The sequence below is a fragment of the Phoenix dactylifera genome, chromosome 8, assembly GCF_051530095.1.
Source record: "Phoenix dactylifera cultivar Ajwa chromosome 8, Ajwa_hap1_PhDact_Kaust_v1.1, whole genome shotgun sequence".
Lineage (NCBI taxonomy): Eukaryota > Viridiplantae > Streptophyta > Magnoliopsida > Arecales > Arecaceae > Phoenix > Phoenix dactylifera.
The window spans coordinates 32,084,907-32,102,763 of NC_143197.1; the positions used below are offsets into that span (position 1 = coordinate 32,084,907).

Below are 17,857 nucleotides of genomic sequence, written 5' to 3' on the forward strand. Positions count from 1 at the left end.
GGATCCGGCCTGTCTCCGCTGCACAGGGCCACTGCCATTTGCGCTGTAACCTGCGCACTGTGTAGTGTGCACAAGGCCTGGCCACGGCCAAGTGCTCGGCACGCCTTCTGCGCGCCCGTGGCCATCCTGCGTGCGTACACCCACGCACGCCCCGGCGCCTGGCCCGGCTGTGCTCCTCCTTCGCGCAGCCCGTGCACAGGCCAGCGCCGGCCTTTGGCCACTCATTTGTGCTCCGCCGCACACTTCCTCGCTCTGCCCGGCCGTGCGCCCAGTGCCACGGCCTACGCATGGCAGAGCCCGCGCACGCCCCGCGCGCGCCATAGCCAAGGGTGTGACACCGGGGACGAGCGGGCCACGGGTGCCAAGTCCGTTGTCGGTCGAGCCGACAACGTGGAGTTCGGTTCCTTGAATCCCATCGTGGGCCTCGCGGCTCTTCGGCCATTGTCACAATGGGCTAAATTAGGCTGGAAACGGGCCCTTGGACCGGCTCCTTTACTCCAGCGCAGGAACTGGTCCAGCCAGTAGTAAGGGCCGCTGGCTCAGTCCATCGCAGGCTCGCAGCCTGTTAAGGCAACTTGGGATTGAATTCAAATTTGACTGGAAATCTGCCGGCCCGGAGGGGTGGGGGTTGCGCAATTAATATCAGAGGCAATTAATGCCTTTTCGCGCCCCCTATTTTCTTGCATTATAGGCAGGAGGAATTGCTTCCACCGAATAGCCTCGGAACCTTGAATCAATTGTTGGTATCATAACACAAGGATGTTGTTGTGATAGTAATTGCTTTCTCACTCTCTCTGCACGCGTGTTTTCGAAACATCATTATGGGAATTCGCTGTGCCAAATCTCACTTCAAAGCTCGGCTTTTCCCCAGGGAATAACAAACAGAAGCATTGATGTTTGAATTAAATGTTTTGCATCTACTTTCCAGCTTCCACACATGAAAACAGGTATAGAATATTAATGCAACAACGCAAATATTTGAGGAGATCAAGGAGGTAGCTCAAGGGATTTTTCTTTTAAAGCTCTATCCTCCTACTCAATGTGCACACATTTGGGGCCCGAAAAGAGCGGAGCCAGCCATTTGGGCTACGCTATAAAACGTTAATAGTAGAGCGCCCGGATTAAGGCCACGGAAGCCATTTTATGATCAAACCCGTCGGCGTATATCACGCTAAATTGGCCTTGCGTCCGAGAAAATGGAACCCACGCGAATCGTAAAACGAAATTTAAGTTTTCATCGTGGCCTTTAGCGTGTCATACTGTGGAATTTGAGATTCGGTCGGAGTCCCACGACCGCCACTTGGTTCGCAAATCAATCATGTGATGCGAAACACGAAACAGAGTCAACCGTGTATCGCAGTGAAAATCGCGCGCCGGAACGGACGGTAACCGGCGGCCTTTCCCAGCAAAAACGTGATTGGCTCGTCTCGGTTCCGGTCTCTCCATATAAACGGCTCGCTGCTCCCAAAATTTACACTCCGCTTAGTGCTTCCTACTTTCGTCCATTATCATTCCCGGCCTCGATCGCTCTCGGTCCTCTTCTCTGGAGGCGACCGCTCTCTGGTAAACCCTAGTCTCCTCCATTTTTTGTTTCTCTCTCTCCCTCTCTTTCTCTCAGTGCTTCCAGATAGGGTTCGTATTTTTTTCGATTTGTAGTTATCTATTTTAGCTACCAGTCCTCATACAGTGCGTAACTCTGGGTTTTGCGTGATTCATTCTGGTTAGGGTTTCGTTTTTTTTTCCTCTCGTAATCTCGTATGATCGTGCTTTGTTTGTATTGGTTTTGATTCGTGAGCGGTTTATTTTAGAGACGATTGAATGGATTCGTAGCTGATACCGACCTGAAATCGCCCTCTAGAAAGGCGATTCCATGATCTCAGTGTCGTTTTACGTAGATGTGATTGGTGGTTTTGTTTGTGCCGATTTTTTAGATGAGTCTGCTATCTAAGAATTAACCAAGAAGAAAATGATCCAGAAAATGTATACACATGGAGGGAGGGAGGGAGAGAGCGAGAGCGAGAGAGAGAGAGAGACAGAGAGGTTTTGAGCATATCTTAAACTCTGGTCCAATCAATCTTTGTATAATGCCACATTTTTACTTAGTCCATGTCTTTTGATCAACCTGAACTCTAGAGACCAAAATTTTTCCTTATACGTTTATCTTTTTGTTGCCATAATGAAATGTTGGAGAAAGGCAAACGGGTCATGGCTATTTATCCATTTCAGAGCATCTATTTGAATGCTATAAGCATAATATCTACTATTTCAATTTAGCTACTGCATGCTGATTAGGACTAAAAATGAACTGGATACATATCGGAGATTCACACATCCATATCGATATTCATCTTAATTTGGTGTATTTGGATACAAATATATTGATATTAATTGGATGTTAAGATTTATATTTGTAGTTGTTTTAAATAATGGATACAAGTTGGATATCGACAATATGGATATAAGTGGAGATATAGATCAGGTAGTTAGACTTTATGAACTACCAAATCATCATTGTATAGAAAGTAAATTAAGTTAAAGACATGTTGTTTTGGTCATTTTTTTTCCTTTAACAGTTTACTAGAGCTATATAAGACTAAATAGGATTGCAAAGAAAAAAAGACATTTGGATATGGATCGGATAGTTGTTTATACATATTTGTATCCTTTTTTCTTTGATGGATATGGATATAGATACGGATATTTGTCAGATGATGAAATTTCTATCCATATCCGGATAGTTTCAGATATAGAAGCAGATTCTGACAAATATTATCTCCATTTTCTCCCCTAATTTTGATTCATTAAGCAGCAATTATGCAACTTTGGATTGAAAATGGTATGTTACATATGAACATTTGCATGAAAAAATTTGATGAAAAATTTGTTATGTTGCTTGCAATTGGAAGGTTAAAAGTTGCAAGTCAAGTTAAATATACCTTGCATTGTTTTAAAATGCAGTGCATCTAGCTGTATATGTGCTTGCATATGTGTATGTGGTTCTTGATCACACCACATTATCTATATGCAGTTAATATAAGCAGTGATACTGCTTGTGGACTGAAAAATGATCCTCTTAGCATTATGTGGCCATATATTTAGCTTACGTAGTAATGTATGGCTGCATGCGCGAGCTTAGTATTGTATGGCTCCATTATGAGCCTTTCAATATTCAGGAGTCACACATAAATATATATATGTATATATATATATATAACCCATTTTTATGTGGGCCCATGAACATGATGTAGGTTTAAGCTGATGGTTGCGTTTGATGTGTGCTTCAAGTGAGCTTGGTACGAGTATTAATAATATTGAATGTTACTTATAGTTATTGCTATTTGGTATTACATACAAAGTAATAAGTACTCATTGTTAGTTATTATTGTTATTAATAATGCTATCAACCATCTAAAAAAATGTTTCTATTACTGTTCTTTTATTTACTATATATATTATATTTATCTTTAAATAATTTTAAAAAAAAGTAACCTCATATGTATCTGGATATGCGGCCCACATACTGCACATTCCCTATCTGTCTCTTGACCACTCTCATTTTGGAACTGTCTTTTAAAACACTGATACCTTGCATGTGGCTCATCTATATTGGGACTTAAGGTGAACAAGAAGAATGGTGCACTAGAATGGAATTACAGTTACTGTGCTAAGCAAAGCTAATTTTGAATGTTTTGGCTACTCATAAGCATTCTTGCAACATAAACACCCTAACTGTTAGTAATTTGGGAGTTTAGATATTCTTAATCGCATCTAGAGTTTACTCTCAATTTTTTTAGTGCAAGGTTGCTCTCAGTTTCATGTAAAGACAATCAGCTTTTTAGTTAGAGAAGCATTAAATACTTTCTCAATGAGGAAAAAAGCATTTTATGAGGTCAATTTTGTTTGTTCTCATTACCGCAATTTCCCATTTTCTAGTGAGATTTTTGGAAGGCAAATAAATTGCATTGTTATATGCCCGCTATCTCTTTCTATAGGAGTTGAATTCCAGGACATTTCATGTCTAGATATTGGTAACAATGTTCTAATATTTCTCTGTTCCCTGGATTTTTCTCTTCTCACTATAGGAAGCTTAAATACATTTGATAATTGATCTTTAAGATTTGATATAATTTTAGATATTCTTTTAGCATGGTAGGAATTCAGATCAGCTAGAGATATTTTGTAGACTTGAAACAAATTTTGGTGTAAAATGTTTATTAACTAGAGCATCAATTTCAGGTCATGAAGACTGACACCGGGATTGGTAACATGCAAGGTTTTTAAAGCTCAATATATTAGTTATCTCAGTCAGTGATCGAGATTGAGATGAACCGAGATCTTGATTCATCTTGGCCGACATGGTAAATTGGAAAATTTTGAAGGAACCAAGATTTTTCAGGATCTCGGCTGATTTTTCGGACCGAGATATCAAAATCTTGGCCAATATACTAAATCTGGATTGAGAACTATATTTAAGTACTTATTTTAATATTTATTAATGAAAAACTTCCTATTTAAGGAAGTAAAAATGTGATTGAAAATATTGGCTGATATGAATAATCATATTGGTAGATATATCGGATTTTATCGGTTTACATTGGCCAAGATAGTAGGGGTAAGAATTTTGCATATATAGTATTAGGAGGTGCCCAATACCGATACAAACAAATGTATCGACCGCGATGAAAACCTTGGTAACATGCTACAACGTGGTGCACAAGGTTTGTCATACCCATTGGTATTGGTGTGTTCTGATTGTACAGGTACCAAACTGGTATGCGGTATGGGGTATGTACTGACACTTGATACGCCGAATTGGATACCATACCAGGCATACCGACAGTGTAATAGGATGGCACAAGTAAGGGGTTTGATACCGAGATGGTGAATCTTGGTGCGCATATTTAAAAACAATATGTACGGGGGAATAAAATGAGTGAAATTTTATTTGATGATCAAAGAATATTGAAAGCTGGTTTACACACAGCGTAGTAGAAATGTGTTTGCTCTAATGTTTATGCGAATGTGTATGTCAATGTCTACTTACATGTGAGAGGAGTGCATGTGATATGTAAGGCTGTCAAGGATTTAAGGATATAGAATAAAGGTCTCTTGCATATGTAAAATAATTTCTAGTTCAGCTTTCAGCTTTCAGTTGAAGCTATTTGAGCTGTAGACAGGATAGATGTACTAAGGATTCTGCATCCAGTTGTTTCAGAAAATGTGTTTTTTGACAAGGCTAATTGGAATTCCTTGTAATTGGAGGCAGAGAGGATGAGTTTGGGGGAAAATGTTGAGTGGGCAAAAAACTGCATTATGAAAGATGAACTCTTTGTGGTGATCAAGATGCCATATTCCATGCATTTGTACCGCAACAAAGCCAACAAGCATCTTTAAAAAAAATCTTTTATCTAAATTTTGTTGGTGTTATTAATATAATTTGTATGGATGAGTCCCTTATTCCTGATATCTTGCTTTTAGCAAGTCATTCTCATAAAAGTGCAACAAACAATTACTTCCATGTCTGTGTTATCAGGTCAGACGTCCTTGTGTATGTGAGATTTTTCTGTCTTTGAGAGTTGTTTCTAAGGGTTGCATATCTTTTCAAGTGATGTCTTTCTTTTCAACAAGTACATGAACGCTGCATGGCTATGCTTTAGCACGTTCTTTACATGTTGAGCTTCTCGTGATGATAATTTTAGGATTTAATGCTTTCTCGTGATGATAATTTTAGGATTTGATGCTTGATCATGTAGATGTAATCTTTTCTGTATTTAAGATAAAATTTGTGAACAAATGAAAGTAATTTTCATATTTGGCATGTCTCAGGCTGCAGATATTCAAGTGAATTGTGGTATTGCTGAATCTTTCAAACATCTGCATTTTTGTGAGTGCCATGATTGCATCTGGTGCCTCTTTAACATTTTATGACATGATTCTGCTTAGAATATTTATATCTTTCATCTTTATGTCTTCTCCTTATTGCTCCAGTTATTCACCAATGGATTACCGTTCAGAAGAAGAATCAGAGATAAGTGAATCAGAGATAGATGACTATGAGGAGAAATTTTACCTGTACTTAAAGGATGGGAAGCTAAAGGTAAAAAATACCGACAGCACATACAAATGCCCTTTCTGTGCAGGCAAAAAGAAGCAGGACTACAACTATAAAGATCTTCTTCAGCATGCCAATGGAGTGGGTGCTTCTAACCGGACGGCAAAGGTCAAGGCAGACCACCGGGCCCTTGCAAGGTACTTGAAGAATGACTTTGCTGAGGCTTCAAGTTCGTCGATGCAATTGATGATTGTACAGCACCATCCTTTTAAACCAAAAGATGAAGACCAGTTTGTTTGGCCTTGGATGGGCATTCTAGTGAATGTTCCAACTGAGTATAAAAATGGACGGTATGTAGGTGAAAGTGGGAACAAGCTGAAGGAACATCTCTCCAGATTTAATCCACTGAAGGTCCATCCTTTGTGGAACTTTAGAGGTCACACTGGAAATGCTATTGTTGACTTCAACAAAGACTGGACTGGTTTCAAAGATGCGATGGCATTTGAAAATTCCTTTGATGCTCAACGCTTGGGTAAAAGGGACTGGAACGAAAGAAGACACCGAGGGACAGAGATTTATGGCTGGGTTGCTCGTGCAGTTGATTACAACTCAACTGGCCCAATTGGGGATCATTTGCGGAAGAATGGAGACCTGAAAACTGTCAATGACCTTACAACAGAAGAAACTCGCAAGACAGACAAACTTGTAGCTAACTTAGCAAGCCAAATCGAGGTCAAAAACAAACACCTTCAAGAACTTGAATGCAAATACAATGAAACTACTCTGTCCCTTGATAGGATGATGGAGGACAGGGACAAGTTACTACGTGCTTATAATGAAGGTGTGTGATTGGGTTATTTACACTTTACTATGTTCCTTTTATCTCGAAAACTTTCCTCATGTGCTGTAATATTTGTCTGTTTCAATTAGCAGTCCTAATAAAAAGTTCTTCTTTAAAAGTACATAGCAGTTTATGTCTTAATGGATGGAAGGTTTCATAGGTTTCTAGATGATTTTTATTACAAAGTGCAAATTCTAAAGAAATTATGTGTGCTGAAGGGTGAAAATATCTCAAGACTTGAGAAAACATACCTGGAGATCAATGCTAGGGATAAAATATTTCAAGACATGCAAGGATACCTTTAGACCGACACTTGCTTTTGGAAGCCTTTAGCTGTTTCATCATGCTGGAATCTCATAGCTAATGCAAGTCATTTTATGCAAATTTCCTGTAATGAATAACATTTTGAATTTCATTTAGTACCATAAAGCCTGGTTCAGTAGAAACAGGTCGGTTGCTGTAATTGACCTGGGTACCTTCTTCATTTGGAAAGGACCCAAGGCATTCCTTCTCTCCTTTCCATTATGCTGGATTCCCTACGAGACATATGTTATGAAGTAGATTTCACCTTTGAGTAGCTGGATGGAGGAAGCCGGAACATTGATTTATCAGCATGCTGCATTTATTTTTTTTTCCTAAATAAGATATCAGTTATACTTTGTATTATTGGACCTGATGTTTGGTTATATAGTGCTCTTCCTTGTTTCGTATCAGTCTTTTGTGAACAACAGTTTTATGTTGCATACATGTTGTTTCAGAAATGCAAAAGATGCAGCGCATTTCTCGTGAGCATTCACGAAGGATCTTTGAAGATAACGAAAAGCTGTGGGCAGAGTTGGATTCTAAGCGAAAAGAACTAGACCTGAGACGCAAACAACTTGATAAGCTGGCTGTTCAAAATGAAATCGACAGAAGGAAGCTTGATGTTGAGAAGCAAAAGGTACAATCCCCTTCTCTTTTATTATTACCATTTTAATGATTATATGCTTGTCATTCTGGATGATTACCAGGTTGAACCGTAAGTGTAAGTTCAGATCACTGCCATCTCTTGCACTGTCAAGCTATTGCTTTTTAGAATATTGTGGATTGAAACCTTGTGTTACCTTGGTAAGTCCAGTTTAAGTTTTAGGCCCCTATGATTTTAAGGAAAATGTCACTTGGACGGTTTACTGTTCACCTTTCAGAGAAGAAAAACAAAATATTTAAGATGAAACACTTAAAATATGTGGTTTTTAAAATACTGTCCGTTGAAGAGTTTGCCAGCTTTCCTGATTGATTTTGAGAGTGGTGTTGGCATTGCCTGTAAGTATGCAGCAGTCATTATGCGATCACACAGTTGGAGGATTATTCTGCACATTGTATGATTAGATAATCATACATATAATTATTTTTAATTTTTTAGAATAGAAATGAGCTATCCAGAGAGTCTTACTTGTTATATAAATATCTGGGGGGAGTCCCCCATGTATTATAATTACTTGGGGTGAGATTTTGAAGATACAGAACTCAAGGCTCCAACCTGTGATCTCCCCTTTATGGACGGGTATGAGCATTGAGGTAACAATCAGGTCATCACATGTGAGCAAGTTCATTCTATATCATTTCATTCTTAAAGATTACCAAACTAGTCGAGCACCAAAAAAAGGTTTATCTGCCTTTAAGATCACTACCCCTTAGAGTTATATAGAACTACTTACAGGCTTATCCTTTAGTTAACTATTGTGTCAAAATCTTCATTCACAATACAACGTAATGCTCCATGGCTTTTTCTTTAAAATTATTTAAGAGACAAAAAATGTCAAGTAGCTTGTGAATAGATCCAGAGAGCACACTGTACTTTATGCCTCAAAGGTGGCATGCGAATTTGGTGATCCTGATTCTTTGATTTATAGCCATGTCGGGGCAGGGGTATAGCATTAAGCTAACAAATTCTAGGTGGTACAATGCATATATATCATACAAGGCAGGTCGGAGAACTTGCATATGCATTTGTCGTAGTTGCTTTTCTATTTTTAATCTAAGAAGGGAGGGGTGTCGATGTAAAACCCGTAAGGAGATCACAAAAGCTATTCTATCTAAAATGCTGCAGCAGCAAAAGCACAACTTTGATCTGGTGAAAATATTCATTTGAATTATTTGCTCTCTCTGCAGAATGCAATGAAGGATAGTTCTCTTCAGTTGGCTAGTATGGAGCAGAAGAAAGCTGATGAAGATGTGCTGAGGCTTGTTGAAGAACAGAAGGTTTGTTACAGTGAGCTTGATGCTCTCAATTAGGAAATGAATGCTCTATTGATATATAGAAAGTGGACTGGAAGCTTTCATCTGACTGATGAAATTGCACAGAGGGAGAAAGAGGCTGCTCTCAAAAAAATACTCAAGCTGGAAAAGCAGTTGGATGCGAAGCAAAAGCTTGAGTTGGAAATACAACAGTTGAGAGGGCAGCTACAGGTCATGAAGCACATGGGTAGCGAGGAAGACTCGGAAGTAAAGAAAAAGATGGAGGAGATGAGTGAACAACTGAAGGAGAAGGTTGAAGAAATGGAAGATTTGGAAGCTCTTAACCAAACATTAGTGGTCAAAGAGCGTATGAGCAATGATGAGATGCAGGAAGCTCGTAAGGAGTTGATAAGTGTATGGGATCTTTACCTGTAGATTACTACCTATAAATTATACTATAAATTGTACATCTGCGTAATAGTATATGTGATCTTTCATTTCCTGGTTTCTTCTAGAATATGATGATTGACTCAAGTAATGTCTGACACAGGGCTTGAAAGAAATGTTGAGTACTCGCACTTCGATTGGAATCAAGAGAATGGGCGAGCTGGATGAAACACCATTTAAAATTGCCTGCAATCAGAGATTCTCAAAAGATGAAGCAGCTGTTAATGCTGCAATGCTCTGCTCTAAGTGGCAGGATGAACTGAGAAAACCGGAATGGCACCCTTTTAAAGTTACAATTGTTGACGGAAAGCCTCAGGTATGGGATTAGCTTGTAACCAATACAGAAGTGTTCACATATATGGCTATATGCTTTATTGCTTTGTACTTTCATAGTACCATTGCGTTCATGCATGCCAAGAGGATGGAAAAATGTAAAGGATTTTATCTCAGAAACTAGAAAGTGAAGCATATTTGCATTTGCTAATTGAAAATCAGTAGTGTTCTGAATTGGACCGAAAGTTTCAGAACTCTATTTCTCTATGCTACCGAGGGTAAATAAGGAACTGGTGGTGCGAAGTTATGTTGAAAAGAAGCTCTGATAGATTGCTTAGATTTCTTGAATTCTTGTATGAACTAACTTCCGAGCAAGAAATCTTCTGTTTAACCTGTCTCTCACTTAAATAATATTCTGAATCCCTGATCAAATAATGAAGATATTTATGTTGTGTTGCAGGAAGTCATCCAGGAGGATGATGAGAAATTGCAAGCCTTGAAGGAGGAACTGGGTGATGAGGTTTACAAGGTTGTCACCACAGCACTGTTGGAGATGAATGAGTACAATCCCAGTGGTAGATATGTCATCCCAGAACTGTGGAACTTCAAGGAGGGCCGGAAAGCTACACTGACAGAGGTCGTTCGGTACATAATGAGGCAGTGGAAGACCCATAAGCGAAAAAGGTGAGGCCTCATGTATTTAGCATATACTTATAATATGCTAGTCATTCCCTTCTTTTGAGGAATGAACAGCATGTTCTTACTGCTCATGCTCAGAGGAAGGAAATTTTCAGATCAGTCTATGTTGATCGTGGAGATGAAAACAATCTTTTAGTGTTTCTGAATTTCTTTCGGTACTTTAGCAGACAATGAAAGAAAATGTTGAGAGAAAAGGTTCTTTGTTTTGATGTGTTGGATTATGCATGCAGTTAATTGATGCTGTTCTGGTAGGCAGAATATATCTCAAACTTTGTTCCTCATCTTTCTGTATACCTTGTTGTGTTAGTTCATATTTCTTCTTGGTATTTTGTGGGATGCGGTGATTTCAAGGTGCTACGAGTCTTCTTTTTCTAGGCATTTTCACTGACCAAAGGTTTGATGAGGGCAACCTGGATGAGAAGGGCAGCCCTTCGTAGGCAGGCTCGGATGCAACATGTTAGGTTCCATTCTCTCCAGATTTTCAGAGCGTGATGCTATTATATTCTGTTTATTGTTTATTGGAATAAGATTTCGCTAGGATCCTTTTCAGGCATGGGAAGGATAATTTCCAGGATTATTAGCCACAACTGCTCCCAGTAGTAGCCATATTGCTTAGCCTCATTCTTGGGGACATCAAGTAGTCTATTGCTTTCCTGATCTGATAGCTTATCTAATGCATTGCCATGTTATGCTTCCGTTTCTCTAAATCGAACAAGTCATTTACAAGTTTACATATCTTGTGTGTTAAAAGGGGATTGGGTGATTCAACTAATAAGTGTTCTTGTTTTGTTAAAATCAAAAGTTTCAAAACGTAATTCTGTTATAGATGCATGACAAGCTGACTGTATACTGCATAACTGGATGTTCCATAGCCGATTATCTGTGGGAAATGATAGGATCATGTGCTGCTCTTGTTATGTGTTCTCTACTACTGGCTTCTGTATCACTCAGAGCTTAATTCAAAGGTTAGTGCTTCCTTGAGGTTACATTGCATCCCCTTTTGCTGTAATATTAACTCTGTTTTGATTACGTAGAAATGCCTGATAGAAATTATTCCTTGATTTGATGGAAATTATATTTTGATTCTCTTGGCATCAGATTATGTTTTGTTTAGTCCGACCGACATTGGATGTGTAAAAAGCAAGTTCGAACTCACTTTTATAGAAATCCCGTCTTTTGAAGCCCAAGTTGGGTTTTAAGGGAAACAGGTCGATGACCACAAGCGGCTCGGCCGTGCCATACATATACCCTCAGAACAAACAAAATCTTTTCAATCTTTTGTTTTTTTTTTTAAAAAAAAATTTATAACATTTTTTTGAAAATATAAAATCAAAAAATAATAATTTCTCGGTGCCATTCCACCAACACAACTACATCGGCCTAGGTTAGTTTTCACTTCTGTTGGAGCATGTAGTTGGCACTAACTTGTATTGTAATGTATTTTGAATGGTATATGGGAGGTGGGATCATGGCAGTAGGACCACCTTCCAGGAAGCATCTCTAGTGGCATAGTGGTCCAGTGGACCTCTGTCTCTATTGGAACCCGGTACCACGACTCACTGGGTATTTGCAGCTTCCTACACTTTAATGCCATGATAAATGATTCTGAACCCGAGGGACCCATGATAAACATATGCATAGGGAATGCAGTAAGTAAATCCCTCTGGGAAAGCAATGGGATGTTATCAGGATAGGACTTTGGCATCTTCTCAAGGGGCCAAGCCTCTTGGGTCGATCCATTTACTCTTGCCTCTTTGCTTTCATCAGTAAGTGATGTCCATTTGCGAGCGGAACACATGGGGGTCTTAATACGAGTGCTCCATCTTACCTCCAAGGGTGGCAATCTAAAGCTTTCGAAGTGGTGATGCAAATTGAGCTCTTAAATTGGGTTCCAGCTTGACCATGGCATTGAACCAAAAGAACTGACCGGCCATTGGTAGAGGGGCAGGGAATGGTAGCTGCAGCAGTTACTGCAGACTTTGGACGATGGCACAGGTAGCAGACTAGCAGTGCTTCGTTTCATAGCTAGCCGCCTCCTAATGTTTTTTTTTAACATGCAACAGGATCTCGGAATTTCTACCTGTGGAATTCCTTGGCACGATAAGGCAACTGATTTGGTGGCGAGGAAAGAAATTAATAGCTCTTCAAATATGGTTTGGATAAATACCTTTTGAATGAGAGATCAAATTTCTAAAACGTTCTTATTAGATAATTATATTAATGATTATTTTGAGGATAAGCACATCTTTGGGGCACTATTGGTCCGAAAAGAAAGGTTAAGATGTTTTTTTTTGGTAAATTGGAATAATGAAACCAAACAAATATAAATATTATCTGTGAGAATCAGCAAACAAAATACTAAACAATGAATCGTAAAATTTCATAAAGTTGAATCTATGTGATTAACCACATAAGATGCCATCAACTTAGCTGCCCTATTAACTTATATATATATATATATATATATATATATATATATATATATATTGAAAATCTCCAATGAGAATAACGAGGGAAACAATTGCCGGCAATCTAGGAGAAGGTTAAGATGTTCTTTAATTAGAGGTTCACTCGAAGTTTACCTAATGGATGATGAGTCCAGTATGCAATTGATTTCCTTTGCGGTCCACCTATCTAAATCTAAGAAAATTTCTGAGATGTTTTTGTTGGAATCGAGAGATGTGAGGTTTATGTGTTTATCTTGATCATGAACAAATTTCAGCACTTGACTCTTGTCCCGACACAAACGGCAACAACTTCTCCCATGCCAGAGAATTCTCCAACTTCCAGGGGAAGTGTAAAGTGTGAATATAGCTGTTAGCTAAGATCGCCATTGTTGAAGGAGCTATGGCCGTTTTGCCTGCCTGCGTGCGTGCCCAGAGGGTCTTTGGCTTGCCGCGATTCTGAAAGCAGAGTTCAAATATGGCCTTTAGGTCTAGTTTTGTCAGCTAACCACCTTCTTTATTTTCTTTCATTATTCGGCTACCCTTTCTGACTGGGTTGCGGCGGAAGAAGAAGATAGAGATGTTCTTTAAAAAAAAAAGTCCTTGATCTGGTCCCATGAAATAATAAGATAAGAGAGAACCTTTAAAATAGATCAAGCATATATTCCAACCATCTAATACAAGCGATATCACCATCACAACTATATATTATATTATCACATTATATCCATTCAGACAATTAGTTGGATATATAAAGCAGCTGCGGGCTACACGGACAACTTTTTTTTTTTTTTTTAAAAAAGTTGTTCTGCAGCCGCTTCAGCCGCTTCGGCTACGACGTCTAATCCCACTACCTAGAAGACGTAACAAGCAACACCACCACCACCGTCAAAAAAACAAACAGCCACTCGCCCACAGACAATCATGTCCACTCCCTCTTTTTCCCTCTCAATCTCACTATTTTCACCTTTCACACCTACCGAAAACCCAACACAATCCACACCCAACTTTAAAATCTGGCGCCAAGAAGATCCAAAAAAGCGGAAAAAAATCTAAAAAACATAGGTATCTTGCATCTTCAAGGCGGGAACGCAAACTTGTTTTTTTTTTTTTTGAGCCCCCGCCGTTTGTGTGGCCATGGATGTGACATATCAGACTCGAAAGTTCTTGCCGGCGAAGGTCTGGCCGAACTGCCAGTTCGCCGGGACGATGTTCCAGGATGTGGAGGTGCGGCGGTCGCTGCCGGTGACGCGGAAGGAGAGGGACTGCCCCACCAGCACGGCGTTGGACTGCCAATTCTGGCCCCAGTTCCGGGACAAGGGCATCCACCCGGTCCGCGACCCCTTCACGCTCGCCCTCATGATGTCGCCGGCCCCGGCCACGTTCGTGATCAGCACCAAATTGAAGTACTTGAACCCGTTGATGGTGAACCGGATCCCCCCAGATTTCCGGCACGGCACCCTGCATCGTTCAGTGTAAGTCAATTAATTCCATTCCTATGTTCCGCACCATCTAATAATAATAAATCTGGCTATAAGAGAGCTGGGCCCCGGAGAACAGAGGCCGAGGAAGCACATGTGCCTGCCCTTCCTCGGCCGTTCACGCGCTTTCCCACCGTCCTTTTGCCGAAGAATATTGGGAAGAGGCAAGGGTGTTTTCGTCATTTGGGTGGGGAAGCCGTCAGAGAGTGGCGGACAAGACGCGGAAACAGGACTATGAGAGTCACGGGTTGCTCGCAAGGATCTTCTGGGCTGGGCTTTCGGCCCCCCGGCGATCGCCGATTTGATAAATCCCGCCAAAAGAACGAAACAATAAAAGAAAAGTGGGCCAGCTTTGTAATTAGGATGAATGTTGAGGGCGATTTTGGTAAATCAGCTTCACACTCTGGGAAAGTGATGGGAAAACGAAACGGATGACAACGGCTGCATCACTTGGCCTCGTGATCCAGTGGAAAGGGAGCAGCCGCAACGGCCGCTACCTGGATCTGAGAGACCATCGTTGTTCGATTACGAGAGGGACCCTTCTCTTTGTCGGATCTAATGGCCACGGAGTGTCCGGATGAGAGATCGTGGATCCGGGAACCGCCGGCAAGACCAATTTTAAAGTCCTCGCAAGGGAGAGAGATCCAAGACAGAGGAAGAAGAATGGACTAGTAGAACGGTACCTGCGGTAAGAGACGGGGACGATGCCGGCGCGGTACTCGGCGATCTTGAGGAACATGGGCATGGCGAGGTCGAAGTGGGGACGCGGAGGGTTGCACCACCCACCGTCGTCGGAGGGGAGAGCGTAGTTCGGAGGGCAGAAGTTGGTAGCGGTGATAAAGATGGAGGGGCTCCCCGAGTGGCACCATTGCGGTTCGTCCGCGCACTTGATTTCGAAGCACGCCCCGCAGCTCAGCCCGTCGTTGAAGAGCGCCGTGCTCAGCGCCGCCGTGTCCACCCCGTACCCCTGGCTGTACAAGTTCCCATATCCACACGCCCCTCCTGACCAGAATACATCATGCATAATCTTAATAAAAAGTGGAGCAAACTAACCGAGAGTTACGAGGGGAATGTGGGTGGTACCCATGGTGCCGGACGCGTCACTGCCGCCGTAGAAGGTGGCGTGGGCGCTCTGCCACGCCCCGCCGCTGTAGACGCCCGGAATGCGGGCGGCCGCCGGCACCAAGAAGGCGAGCAGAGAGGCGAGAGCTACGAGGCGGAGAATGGCCATCCTTTTCAGAGGAAAGAGAAGGAGAAGGGGCAGAGGCTAGAGAGAGAGAGAGAGAGAGGGAGAGAGAGAGAGAGAGAGTGTGTTCGGGGGAAATGGGGGAGGAAGGAGGGAGCTATTTATGGACATTGCGAAGGAGGGGTGGGAAGCGTGAGACCAAATAATGGCAGCGGGGGTAATTAATGCTTTTCCCGGAAGTAAAAACGAGAGAACGGAACAGGAAGTGCGACATGGAAGCTTTTGTATTAAAATAATTAATGGGATAGAGGGGGGACATGGGTCGGATGCGGTACTTTCCAAGTATCGCATTTTGCCATCATGGTATCGGTATTCGTTGCTGCTAGCCATCTGATGATCAACCGACAGCGGGGATTTAGTATCGCGGTAAAGAGGTAAAGCGAACGGTTCCGGCGGTCATTTATGGGCGGGAGACACCGAGAGACGGGATGGGGGACAAAAAGAGCGCGATCTAAAACCTTCGCTTTGCTTCCATCTCAAGTTGTGCCGCCAGCGACGGCTGTGATTCGATGATTTTTTTGTAGGACGCACACAGCCGCCCTCCCTTTTGCTTTCCGGTCCGGATTTGGCCGCGAGTTTGAAACGAATTCGTGGAAAAATTTCTCCGTCGAGTCCGGCCCGTTTATTTTCTTTTTCTTATCAAAATTCTTTTTTTTATTTCTTCCAATATTGGGAACCTAACGAGAAACCACCCACGTTGGGGTGGGCCCAGCAATCCGTCCGTATTCATCGGTCCTCAGATCGCGCCTTAACCGTACGCGGCCGGGTCCCACCCTCGAGTCGCTCGCCCCCACCCCCTCGCCCCTCGCACCCACCAACCCTTCTCCTCCCCTCCATGTGACTCTAAACGGACCGGCAATCCGGCTCCGCAAACGCACCCCACGTACGCTACCGTGGGTCCCACAGGCGCGAAGAATGATATCAATCGTAATACTGGGATCAAAGTTGTTAAGGTGCACCATTTTTCCGTGAATTTTACAGCTTTTCTTCTGGTCACTTGAGGTTAGTCTAAGCGTTGGGTACCGGCATGAGTGTTAGGAATGCGGGTGGAAGAGAGAGGAGAAGCGGGAGGTGGGGGAAACGTGATTCCCCGCGGTGTCGCCGTCATGGGGCCCTATTTTCGACTCCACGTGGCGTGGCCATGGAGAAAGTCCACTGGAACGGGGGGTTGCGATGTTCGGGCACCGACCACCGCCACCCGCCCAACATGAACGGTGTAAATGCGGATGGGTGCGGCTTTCCTCGCGTGGGGTTCGAGATTCGTGCCGGAGATTTGATCTTGATGGACGGATCCCCGCCGAAGGATCGCTCCAAGATTTATTTATCCAATACCGACACGACTCCTAAAGCTCTGTTCGGCTTAATAAGAAATAATCCTTCCAGCTGTCCTCGCCAATCTCTTATTAGAGAAACCTGGCAACTTAACACGACTCTCTATAATCCTTCATGCAGCCATATTTGACCAGACTTAGACAGCTCCATTTAATTCTACCCCTACGAATTAGTCCGTTATCTCTAATTAACGAGTTAAACGGCTGTGAATTTGGCTGGAATCACCTAGCTATAATACATTTATTTCTCTCAACCGGGAGAGAAATACGGAAAAAAAATGGTAGAAAAAGTTTGATGGAGCCATGCACGGCTGTTTCCTTTATTGCTATATATATATTCCAATAAAACTTCAAGCAAGAGTTACCAACTTAACCTTCACCTATATATTCACTAGATTACTTTCTTTGCCGCAGCTACCTTCTTCCCGTGTGGACGCGTCACCGAACGTGCCGTATTTTAAGACTTTGGTCATATGTTGCAAGATTCCGTACCTTCTTCCCCTCCATGAAGGCTATCAGTTAGTTCTCGACGTTCGCACCCTATTTCGTCTATCCTGATCTACTACTACTAGGGGTGTTAAAAGAAAATTATGGCCAGAATTATTGGGAGGGGATCTCCTTGTCACAAGTGTTTGTTGATATGCCTTTAGGCTCAGGGTTGGTACAAATGTAACAGGATACTTCCATGGAACCTATGCGCACGAGCCATGTCCAAGACTCCCAAGACATGAGAGCGTGCGCCCACCTCCCTCATAGCTTTTTTTCTTTTTCCCTTAATTTTTCCTTCTCTCTGAGGCCATTATCCAATCTGGCCCGGGATGTCTTC

General features: G+C 41.9%; 2 protein-coding genes across 4 annotated transcripts; one reads left to right on the forward strand and one right to left on the reverse strand.

The window, feature by feature from the left end:
• Window positions 1-1,339: 1,339 nt before the first annotated feature.
• On the forward strand, window positions 1,340-10,810 carry LOC103716481 (factor of DNA methylation 1-like). 3 transcript variants are annotated; one of them, XM_088703663.1, is made up of 9 exons: window positions 1,479-1,563; window positions 1,976-2,040; window positions 5,827-5,884; window positions 5,989-6,893; window positions 7,652-7,833; window positions 9,045-9,134; window positions 9,237-9,524; window positions 9,661-9,873; window positions 10,291-10,810. In XM_088703663.1, exons 4-9 carry the CDS (start codon window positions 5,999-6,001, stop codon window positions 10,516-10,518), a joined length of 1,896 nt encoding a protein of 631 aa, XP_088559789.1. In that variant the 5' UTR covers window positions 1,479-1,563; window positions 1,976-2,040; window positions 5,827-5,884; window positions 5,989-5,998; the 3' UTR covers window positions 10,519-10,810. The 3 variants fall into 3 exon arrangements, with proteins under 3 accessions (XP_088559788.1, XP_088559790.1, XP_088559789.1); XM_088703662.1 differs by lacking the exon at window positions 1,976-2,040 and having other exon boundaries at window positions 1,340-1,563; XM_088703664.1 differs by lacking the exons at window positions 1,976-2,040; window positions 5,827-5,884 and having other exon boundaries at window positions 1,376-1,563.
• A 2,805-nt stretch (window positions 10,811-13,615) lies between these two features.
• LOC148702821 (expansin-A4) lies at window positions 13,616-15,809 on the reverse strand. The gene is made up of 3 exons (XM_088703667.2): window positions 15,538-15,809; window positions 15,138-15,456; window positions 13,616-14,434 (listed from the first exon to the last, which is right to left on the reverse strand). The coding sequence occupies exons 1-3, from the start codon at window positions 15,683-15,685 to the stop codon at window positions 14,125-14,127; spliced, it is 777 nt and encodes a 258-aa protein (XP_088559793.1). The 5' UTR covers window positions 15,686-15,809; the 3' UTR covers window positions 13,616-14,124.
• Between the last annotated feature and the right edge of the window lie 2,048 nt (window positions 15,810-17,857).

Coding starts and splice junctions, on each gene's coding strand:
- LOC103716481 (XM_088703662.1), top strand. CDS start 5,999: ATGGATTACCGTTCAGAAGAAGAATCAGAGATAAGTGAATCAGAGATA. Junction 7,834..9,044: donor TTGATGTTGAGAAGCAAAAG/GTACAATCCCCT, acceptor CTCTCTCTGCAG/AATGCAATGAAGGATAGTTC. Junction 9,874..10,290: donor TTGTTGACGGAAAGCCTCAG/GTATGGGATTAG, acceptor GTTGTGTTGCAG/GAAGTCATCCAGGAGGATGA.
- LOC148702821 (XM_088703667.2), bottom strand. CDS start 15,685: ATGGCCATTCTCCGCCTCGTAGCTCTCGCCTCTCTGCTCGCCTTCTTG. Junction 15,457..15,537: donor TGACGCGTCCGGCACCATGG/GTACCACCCACA, acceptor TATTCTGGTCAG/GAGGGGCGTGTGGATATGGG. Junction 14,435..15,137: donor GTCCCCGTCTCTTACCGCAG/GTACCGTTCTAC, acceptor TGAACGATGCAG/GGTGCCGTGCCGGAAATCTG.